Source organism: Patagioenas fasciata, chromosome 7 (assembly GCF_037038585.1).
Source record: "Patagioenas fasciata isolate bPatFas1 chromosome 7, bPatFas1.hap1, whole genome shotgun sequence".
NCBI classification, from domain to species: Eukaryota; Metazoa; Chordata; class Aves; order Columbiformes; family Columbidae; genus Patagioenas; species Patagioenas fasciata.
In genome coordinates this window covers 22,694,056-22,705,298 of record NC_092526.1, presented here as the reverse complement: position 1 = coordinate 22,705,298, position 11,243 = coordinate 22,694,056, and the positions used below count along the sequence as shown (strand labels likewise).

General features: G+C 40.8%; 1 protein-coding gene across 11 annotated transcripts in view; it reads right to left on the bottom strand.

Annotated features, from left to right (window-relative positions):
* Nucleotides 1-11,243, bottom strand: part of RAPGEF4 (Rap guanine nucleotide exchange factor 4) — a 145,128-nt gene that overhangs the window by 5,295 nt on the left and 128,590 nt on the right. For 10 of the 11 annotated variants that reach the window (XM_071811084.1, XM_071811085.1, XM_071811087.1 and 7 more), the window contains 4 exons: nt 8,509-8,599; nt 6,218-6,268; nt 5,504-5,591; nt 5,103-5,167 (listed from right to left, as the gene is read on the bottom strand). In XM_071811084.1, the coding sequence (XP_071667185.1) occupies nt 5,103-5,167; nt 5,504-5,591; nt 6,218-6,268; nt 8,509-8,599 (295 nt within the window). The remainder of the gene's footprint in view (nt 1-5,102; nt 5,168-5,503; nt 5,592-6,217; nt 6,269-8,508; nt 8,600-11,243) is intronic. The other variant, XM_071811086.1, reaches the window with a different exon arrangement.

Below are 11,243 nucleotides of genomic sequence, written 5' to 3'. Positions count from 1 at the left end.
TTTCCAGTTTTACACAGTCTGGAATAGTGGCAGCAGGCCAGCACATTACCTTCTAATCCATTCCAAACCCAGGTTTCTAAATTTATAAATATTCATATATGCCATAGAAAACTACTAAGGGCTTTAGTCACACACTTTTTGCATAATCTTTATGTTCCAAAAATGAATGTTTGCCCTTTTTTTTTTGCATAAGGATCAGAGTGTTCATTCCCTTTTGTTCATCTCCACAAAACCCAAAAAGCAATATGTGCAGATTCTCTAATCCTCATTTCACACCTGAAGGGTGAAGAGGCTTGACAAAAAGAAGCATCAGTGGCCAGCATCACAGCACTGGTTTGTGCTGCTATGGCAGGTCAGCTCTTCCAGAGCTCTTTCATGACTTCTGCTCCCTCTGCAGGTGCCATTTCTGTGACATGCTGGGTAGTGGGACATGGAGATGATGCCATGGAAAGTGATCTTTATTCAGGCTGCCTGATGATTTGAGAAGTGGCGCTGATAAAGTTCCCAAATAACTGTATCTTCCCTCTGTCTATGAATACAAAATTCTGTACTGGCAGTCAGAATTCAGAATTATGCAGCTGAGATTTGACAAAAGCGTAAATCAGTAAGTGGTCAAGAGTATGAAATATTGCCTGTCCTTAAGGAGAGTCATGCTCAGTACTTTTTAAACTTTCTCTTCTTTCCCTGGCAAGACATAATTCTAGGAAAGGGCTTTTAAATTTTTTCTAAATATATAGCTATAAAAGCAGTGTCACTTTAATGTTATATATTGCTGAGTACTGTGCTGCAGGTTGTAAGCTGTCCTGTATCTGCTAAATCATACAGAGTTTATAGGAACTAATACAACTGACAGCTTTGGGAGCTCTCCTTCACCTGACAAGAAGGTCATCAATGGACCTAAAAGGCAAGCGTGTATTCTGGATCACCAACTAATTGTGTTTGCTGTCTACTGACATCTTTTTTATCTTTCACCTACTTGCAGCTCTCAAAATGTCCTGAATCTGCCAAACTACAACTACAGCATTTTAAAAGCTTTACAAGCCTATTCATTCCTTGTTCCTCTATGACAAGTATATCTTCAGTTTTTACATAGATGGGTCTTCTAAAGCAACACTTATAACTAACATCTGCTGTCACCTCACTTGTGGAGAAAAGATGCAGGTAGTTTTTACCACACAAGGTCATGTACCTTGTCTCCATCAGCTTCTTACAGTGCGACAAGTAAAAGACCTTCAATACTTCTCTAAAATCATGTCTTGTTTGGTATTGAAGACAAAGCCTTCTACAAAAGACGTAGAGTACTAATACCAGTAATTTAGTTATACTGACAAAAGCATAAATAACATGTTACAGACTGGATTTTAGGACCAAAGCTTGTTTCCTCCATCCCCCCCTTACTTCATGCAATAAATGGCATAGTAAAGAGCACAAGTACAGTGCAAAATGAAGAGTATACCTATTTCTGACACATTTGTTTGCCCACATCTTGTACAAACCAAATGAGTCTGCTTATAAACTTGCCTCTTCACACATAGCTGTGGCTCTGCCACACATGGTGTTCTCCTCCCTGGCCAGATGCCCCTGCCCTTCCACTCCTCACAGCCTCCTCCCAATCGGAGGCATCCGTAGGGATCAGGAGATGGGGAAGAAGGAGCAGACAGTTACAAAGGCAGCAGCAGGCAAAGGTCAGCAATGCTCTGCAGAGTGATGTCCCCCCACACTGCCACCACCATGTTTCTGTCACTACACCTCTACAAAGACTGATTTACAGGAAAGTATAGCAGGAAAAAAATTACTCTGTCCCTTTCCTTTTTAGCTTCCCTTGCTAAAAAAACCCTATGCTAATGTGATTTAACACCATCTGTCTGGTTTTCCCTTTTTCTCCAGATGATTTTGTCAAATTTGAAAAAAAGAACCCAGAGTTTTCAAACATAGGAAAGCTCCTACCAATTTTCTGTGAAAATAGATGGCTGTGGACAAGAGAAAGATCGTGCAAGTGCCCTCTTCTCCTGTCTCCTTCGGGGAAAAGACTGTAGTGCGAGTTCCTATGTTATGACAAAAGCCTATTCACACAGAATTCCCCAGCCATGAAGAAAGCACACATGGCCCAGCCACAAGGAAAGCTCTCAGCAGAGCTCAGGCAGCCATGAAACACAAACGTTTGGGAAACCAGGCCTTGCTGTTTCTGGCACTTGGGAACTTCTGGCTCAGACACTGTCTGACAGCTCCTGCCTGTTTTAAGATGCATTAATATAAATAATAACAGAAACATCAGAAAACATAAAAGATTTAAAGGTAGCTGTTTCAGCCTGAAAAGATGCCGCTAGATCAAACTTCTGCTTTTGGCTGCCAGTTACAGGAATAAAGTTGTCAGCAGCACATCAGCTGTCGGGATCAGAGCTCTGTGGTGAGAATGCAGACACGATGCCAGAGGCTGTTCTTGGTTTCATCACTGTGCTCACACGAGAGGCGGAGGGACCAATCTCCTCCAGCAGCAAATGGCACCACCAGCAGCAATTACCCAGATATTTTTATTCATAAACTTCAGCAAGCATCAAAATTAGGCTGGATCAAGGGAAATAATTTTCCAAAGAACGAAGGTGTTTTAGATTAGTAAGACTGACTCCCAGAGATACCAGAGATACCTCTTCAGAGGTATCTCCACCTGCTCATGACAGAACATCCTGCCGCAGAACAAACAGACAGAAACAACAAATCGCAGGACATGATTCCTGTGAGGAAATCTGATTTCTGCTCTTTGCCTGAAAATGGCAGAATAATATCACAGGTTTACCTTGAGTTTATACTTCTGTAAAAGAGAGCTGAATTTATCTGACTGTTATCTGGCTGAGTGGTCTTGTCTTCACTAGTTAATATCTGGCAATTATGTATGGATATGACAGTTGTAAGCTTAACACAAGTAGGTGGAAGCGACTGAGGTTTAACAGTAGGCTTTTCTTCTTTGCTTGACCTGATGACACATGCAAAAAGCTAAAAACTGCCAGGTCCACATTAGGAATTGAGTGAATTATGTGGGTGGAATCTGAATACATGTTGCTTTGAAGAGAAATGGGTTGAGAAAAGCAGTAAAAATACCATAGAAGCATGCAGAATAGCTAGTGAAGAACATTAAAAACACAAAAGATACACTTGTAGTAGGGCCTGGAGGAAAAATAGAATGGGCTTTTAGGTAGAGCACCACCAGAAGAAAGGTTTAGAATACTGAGTAATGAAAACATTTCCCTTTCCATTCTGTGGAGGAACATGAGACATTATATTGATTCTTTGAAAAATACATAGCATCAAAAATACATTAATTGATCTTCATTTTCCTCTCCTAAAGGAAATTCTCAAAGCTCAGATTACTGATTAAAATGGGTGATACTACATTTATGCCATATAAAATTTTATTTAAAACTTCTGGTTGCTACTAGTTATCTCCACATTCTGGAGATAACATACTTCTGAAGATAAGGCAATGTGCAGACTAGGGTGAAAAGGGCAGACCTGCAGCAGCCTAGATACAGATCAGTTTAAGCTGCTGGAAAATTCACTCTTGGCCTTGGGAGTGCCAAACTGTGGTACAGAATGGTGCAGAACCATTTCTAAATGACAAGCCTGGGTTGAACTTCTGTCTATGGGCAAGTGCTCACAAGAAAGGTCCTGCCTCCTGTAATGACTTTTACACATAATCAGGCACAAATAGCAGCCTGAGGCCTGCAGATGAACTGGCTCTTCAGGAAGCGTAAGAAGCCAAGTGAGGTGGAGAACACAGAGCCAGCCTCAGAGCCATGGCTACAGCTATGCAGCTGCCATCCCTCCTGGTTTGGAGGGGCTCCAGCCAAGTCCAAAATCCTTTTGTGTTTCCCAAAACATTTACTGTCTACACTAAAATATATATATTTATCTATCTAATTAGAACAGTCAGTCCAGGAAAAAGTCCTTTTCTGCAGGTAGAAGGCTCAAGGCCTTTGGAAGGAAATGGCAACGCAGTCTGTGTATGCAATTACAGAACATCATTATCGCGAAGTGAGGTCAGGCCCTTAGTCGAGCATTAGCACTACCATTCACCCACAAAAAAAGCCTGATCTAATACAGAGGTATTTTCACCCTAAGACAGAGGCTGTCCTGGAGTTACAGACTGATTCCCTCAGAGTGATGATTGCTTTGCTGTGAAGTTCTCTAAAGGGCTGAAAGTCCTCCTTTTTTCCCCTCTGTGGTATCAGTGCTCAAGAGGTAAGACAGACTCCTCAGGAGTGCAGTGAAAATAACCACGGAGAGGTTCTGGTTACTGTAGTACTAAGAACAAGCAGATATAGGTGCCGGAGCATATATGCTCTAGCATGGCTGCTGAATGGAGCTTTCCTGCAGGAACAGTAGGTCTGGTTTGGTTTTGCAGTGCAGCTGCTCATAGCTGGGCTTGGCCAACCTTGGTCTCAGACGCAGGTGTCATTAACCACATTATTTAAGAACATGGCTTTAGCAACCAAGAAAATGGCTTCTCACTGTTGAGATTTCTGTCATGGGAAGTTGCCTGCCTGTAATTTTTGACAATGGTGTTTGAAATTAGGAGAGCTTAGGTGCAGGACTTAAATCAAATTTGAGCATAATCTGGCCTTCTGTCATTGATCCCCCTTTCCAATATGAAAGCAATCAAGTCAGAGAAGTCTCCTTTTGCTTGTTCAAGGAAAGAAGAAAATAAGGTGTTGTGCATGTTCTGCATTAAAGCTCCTTTCATTCTCTGAGGAGCAATGCAGAACTATCCCAGCCTGAGGCCATTCAGTCCTGTTTGAAGGAACAGCAGTTAAAATCACAGCTTGGTCCCAAACTAGCTGTTACCGACCCTGTCTAACAGCTCTGCTTCCTGTCATTGCTGCTGCCTCTCCTAGGAAACATTCTGACTGTGCACGGCTCACCGGGCAGCTTTCTCTCCACCTCTCTGAGGTTTTCCAGAAACCCAGAGGTCCCACGAGCTGTGCACAACACAGACTATTTTTGCCAGCTCTTGGTCCTTCCCTGGAAGTCATTGTAGAGAAGTTCACTCTTGAAGAGATGAAGAGGGAGGTCTTTTTAATTTTTCATTTCAAATATGTCATACATACCATTTTTTCGAAGTTTACTAGATTGTCAGTGAATGTCTTGTTTCCCTCATGAGTAAACGTCATGTCTGTATAGAAATAAAAGACACATGAAAGCCCATTACTGAATCACAGCTATGCAAAACAGCAGAACATTTTATCTATCCCTTAAGAAAATCAAAGCAGCTATAAAAGTAAAACCTTTAGTTTTTAATTTGCAGCATTTTTGAGACTAGTAAAATTGTTGAATGATATTTAGATGTACTAAAGCGGTTTTTCTTGTCTCTGTGTCATGCTTTTCCTAATGGAAAAAGATCATATCTCACACAGAGATTGATTTTTGCTTTTTCTTGCTGCTACTCTTATTCTTCAAATATTTGACAAAGAGCTTTCAAGTTAATAATTCTGGTAACATCTAAGCTTACCTTTTATAAGTAGTGGCATGAAAGGAATTATTGGAGGGTCCAGCTTAGCTACAGTTAGTCTGTAGGCCCTATGGTTTCTTGACGGATCCTTAAGAAAAAAGAGAAATCAAATAATTACTAATATGTATTATTATTATTATATATATAGTGTATGTTTTCACTTAGATGTCATGGCATTTATTAAAATCATTTTTTTCTCCTGTGGCTTTAAAAGTGCATCTGCAAACTTTTATCATTCTCCCATACAGCTTACATGGTGAGAATGCAACCACTAAACAAATCTTTTTCATGCCAAATAGCAAGGTAAGACATGATTACAAAAGAATGGTTCATAAAAGGAACCACACATTTTCCCTCCCTCCCTGCAGCTGCAGATTCAGTTTTGCATATATTGCTACACTAAAATGTATTCCCTGGAAAAATCCAGGTTGGAAAATATAATTTCCTATATATACTATCAGAAAACATGTGATAAAGCTTTCCTGAGTTCCCAGATTAACTTTGAGTGGTACATAAGTTCTCTCAGAGTGGGTTCCTAAGAGTATAATTTATTAGTCATACATACTTGTTTTAGCAGCTCTAAAATGGGACCATAAACTTCTTAAAGTCAAACAAGGACACATAAAATGTTCTGAATCAAGGAATTCAAATCAGTTACTCAGAAACTGAATTAGCTCAGATTGTGCATAGAATAAGGGATCTATTAGTATTCACCATTAAGCTTTCAAACTCTGCATAGATCTTCTTGAACTTGCTTGGAAGTTTCTGTTAATAAAAACAAAAAATAGCAAACCTTAATTAAATTCAATTTGTGTGGTAATTTTACTGTAAATGCTAGTTCCTTCTACAATGCCCTAAATCAGGAAAGTGCTCTTTTTGCCAGATATGTCTAACAATGTGTTAATCTAAAATACAACAGGTCTCCTAGCAACCAGATTATAAATAGAGACAAGACCAGCCATGAAACCTGGATCCTGATTTAAACCCCACCTTGAATTTACTCCTTTGGGATGTTTAGGTTCAGATTTTTGTTTGGCTCACATCACGATCACTGAATTCAGGATGTAAGTGAAAGTTCAAGTCAATGGTTTCAGGACATTCCTGATTATAGCCTACCTGAAAATATAATTTACACACAGCTTGCATAGGGGTACCTCAGCTTAATTATTCATACCTATCATGAACTGCCCTTGCAACATCCAAATCCATGCCTGGGCATTTCCAGGTTGTGGAATTTTTTTGTTTGTTTGTATGTTTTTTTGTTCATGCTGATGTATCACCAACTGTTGTTCAAAATCTAGACAGGCCCAGCAGCAACGGGTCTCTACCACTTTATAAGGTATAAATTAATGAAGAGTTTTCCTGTCCATTAATACCTACACAAACAAATCATGGCCAGTTGATCATGCAGTGATTGGGATGAGCTGGGCTTTACTAAATATTTTCTTTCCTCCTCATGTTATGTTATACAAATTAAATAATTCGCCTGTAAAGACTGTATGTTATAAATTAATTTCAGAGATCACAGTAATGTTTTATGCACACTCAGAATATGTCAGCTTCCTAGTTTTAGTAAGAAATTTCTCTATATTTGCTGATTAAATCAGACTGCTATTGGCAGCAGGTAACATTAAAAATTAATAGAGACTTCATAATGCAGAAGTGATTTTTTGCAATACTTTCTACATTTGGAGTGTGTACCCTAGCAAGATATTTACACTGTGCCACAGCAAGGGCCTAATTTTTAATGATGTGTGTGAACAACTGTGTGCCTAGTTTGCATATGCATGCAGATTAGGTATTTGTGAAATAAGTGGTATAATTGGACATTTGCACCTGCAAATATCTAATTTGTGCATGCAACTAATGTAAATGCATGATAATATAGCAAAAATCAGGTCTTGATATGTTTGTTTTTAAGTATATTCTAGATGTATATCTGGCTAAAAATCAAGCAGAAGATATTCTCTTGATAAACTAACTGACCTACAGAACCAGAGTGCAATAACATTTCCTTGAACTACACCTACTAATGATCTGTACCCCTCCAGCTCACACCCTGTGCCCATTTCAGATTACTGTATGTAGCATATACATTCAGTTCCCTGTTCTTTCTTCATACTACCCCTGCACTGTCTCCACTCTCCCAACTATTCCTCTCAGTAGCCACAAATGAGGAGTCATTCATTTGAGAACCTGATCTGCAAATCTACCTTTTTTTGTATACACTGCTTTCAACAGGTACTTTTGAAGGTTGGGCTGGTGTCTCCTCAGATGTGTTAGTCTGATATGTCTCAGAGCACTTTTTTGAAGGTGTTCAAATTTTGGTCTCAGTTGCACCAACGGCCTCAGTCATGCTAACTATTTAGAATTTCTAATGAATAAAATACATTCACATTCAAATCTGCACTGCTTTTGACAAACAGCACATTCTTAGTGGTTACATGTGCTTACTACCTCACCCTGCTGGACACTGCACCCTTTTTGTGTACCCACATACAAAAGAGCAAAGCCACAGAACAAGGTGGAAGCTCTGAGAATGAAGACCAAATTGACAGTAAGCTGGGGAATGCACGTCAGAGAGAAGACCAGAACTGGTGAGGACAAGACCACATTTTAATAGAGCAATAGAGTCCATATGGAGATCAGAAAATAATAAATATAAATACAGGATGGATTTTGAAGATGCATCTATGGCATGATCAGTAAAGTCTGAGGATGGGCTGATGTAAGAGTGCAACTGGCTAACTCATCCTGTTGGGCAGTTCAGCTCATCAACAGAAGCTGCTGTTGTCACTCCTGTTAACTACTTGTGAGTATTCAAAACATCTATGTCTATACTGCCTTACTAATGAAAATTGTCAGCCTTAGGTAAAGGCTTATGCTCAGGAGCTGCATTAGTACATCTATTTTTATCAATAATAAAGACCCAAATCATGTTTTTGCTAACTAAAAGCACAAATCCCAGTCAAACATCTTGGAATTGAATTTTAGGTAAGACTTACCTCCCACGTTAACGAGAGACGGCTCACAGCAACATTACTCAGCCCCATAATAATAGCAAAAAAGGAATTCAGATTTTTGTATTCTTTACAGCTGAAACACAAAGGGCCAGGTTTTAATTTGTATGTGTCAGAGCAGAAGTACACGTGACAACCTGGAGAGAGCTAAACCCAGGCATCTCGCACAGCTGTGAGTGAATCTGAGAGCCCTGGCCAGTGTGCCTGTGGCACAGTGCTGCACCCTCGTGTGAGGCATTCCCCACGCTCCGGAGGCTCCTCTCCCCTCCCTCCTAAACCCACCTCCTACTGCCACCTCACTGGGTGCCAGCTTCTACCAGGACATTAAAGGAATCTTTGAAGTTCCTCCCCACCCAGAAACACAAACCTGAAACTGGGCTTGATTCAGTCCTAGGGAATACCAGAAACAGTGGAAGAAACTGGTTTACAGCCTCATTTGCTGCAGAACTTGCTGACAGCTTCTGGAGAGCCATCGAATGTTGGAAGCTGTCCCTAAATGATCTCCATTGAAGCTTACAGGGGCTCTGAGTCTTTTTAAAGGGAGAAGACCAGCTGTCTAGAGATGCCTGTGTGTCAGTGATCTCTCTCACCATACATGATTTCTAACTTGTACTTGTAGATTCTGGAACTCTTTAGGATGTTTCAAGCAAAGCACTGCCACCTGTTACCAACACCATTCAAGAGGTGCTGCGCACCAAGAGCTCTAGGTCACGCTTCATCCCTAATGCAAAGGAGAACTTTTGTTACCAATCAGGAAAAACTGGAACATGTAACTGAGTAGTATGGAAGATCCAATACACCATATTACAGGAGTAGACACAGTCTGAGGCTCATTGACTCAACGGGAAGGGAAGCGAGAGAACAAAACCTCTACCTCATAAATCTGTGTCTCACTGGGTTCCTGCAAATAATTTGCTGTTTTGACAACTGATTTGCCAACATCTGATTTCAGAACCTCAGCCTCCGCTTTCTTTTCACAAGATTCAAGATATGATTCTTGGATATTTTTTTTTTCATCACTGAAGCTCTTAGCTCCTCAGCTCCACACAAAGTTCATACAATCATCACACCCTACTGTCCAGCTCCGTAATTGCCACATCACCCTATTGTTATTCTGTTCTTCCTGTCCCTCCATTTCATCAGACTTGATGTATTGAGTGGGTGAATCCTTTAGATCTGGGCCTCACCTGTGTCTGCACTGTGTGAACACTGAGCACGTGAAAAAAATGATCTTTCGCATCCAACACTCCATCTGTTGGAGACTGCTGCCCCCTCAGATCTTCTGGCAGAGCTGCTCATACAAATTCTCCCACATCAGATTAAGGACAGTGAGCAAGGTTAGCGAAAGTAAGCTGAAATGGTAAACCTACCTCAATTTATTCTGACTAGAACTGGTCAGGGAGTGCCTTACTAGTGGGTCTGAGGGGAGATACGGATGAAAAGCAGCCAGGATAGACTGTCAGTGATAACCTCTTTCCCAGGCACAACTAAATCCAGAAACAGGTATCTGTCCACAGACTGTGACAATTGTGGCACTGTAAAAATAAATTAGTACCACAGAACAGTAGTGCTCAAACAGTAGGCAGCTGCAAATGTACCTGCAATGTGTAATTTGAATCTATCTTTCGTTTTAAAATGGAAAAGTTTTGCCAAATATCCTGTTAAGCAATGTAATTTGACAAAGTCCCTGGTAAAGGCCATCTAGATGTATGACATTCTACACCAAATATTTTGTAAATTCTACAGGCTTTACACTAAGTAGCTCAGTTCCAGGTAAATGTGGTAGAAGCAGTTCTGCATGGGTCCACTGCATATATGCTGCCTGTAAAATGTCACAAAATGGATCCTCCAAAGCACCAGTGTGTTCAGAGCAGAGGTCCCTCTCCCTCCCAAAATGGACTGTACCAGAAAAATCTTCTATTTTAGTATGAACTGTGAACACACACACACACACACACACACACACACACATATGCACACATTCTTGTCTCCAACACAGACACAAATGTGATTAAAATCTCCCACTACTTAGACCAGCATATTCGTCTTGGCAGTTTATCTGTAAACACACACCCTTCAAAAATTTCTTACAGGCTCCTTGGCATTATAACATATGCATGTGTATGGAAAGAATTATGTTCAAAAACTGACTGAAAGTGTCTGAGTATAGTGATGCACAAGAAGGTTTCTAAATAGCTTGTGAGTATATCTGCAAAGAGGAAATACACACAAACTGGGTTTGTGGATATCCATAAGTGTATGTGCAAGTACATCCTAGAAGGCCTTTCTAATTTAATTCAACATGGGAAGAACTCACTGTAGGAAATATAGTTCACGTCTCCCCTTTGTTTGAAAGTTTAATCCTACAGTGGCTGGAGAAAAGAGACGAACCCGGTAACCTCTACATCCTTTCCCAGCAGATGCAAAGGCAACAGCGCTCCTGGAACTGAAAGCACGCGTGCACAGCACCTGGAGCCCGCACTTGGCCTTGCGCTTGCCCGCGCAGGCAGGGAGCACACATCACAGGGTGCGCGGGGTGGCAGACACAAAATTATGTGCCTTCTGCAATGGCATCTGAGCCCCCAGTCACAGAGCTGAAACTGGGTTCTCAGTGACAGTTATCTTTGAAAATAAGTACGTGCAAGGCATCTCGTTACCGCCAGTCATGCCTAAGATTAATAGTGCAGCACTGAGCTGTTCTCCCTGGACACTTTTCTAAT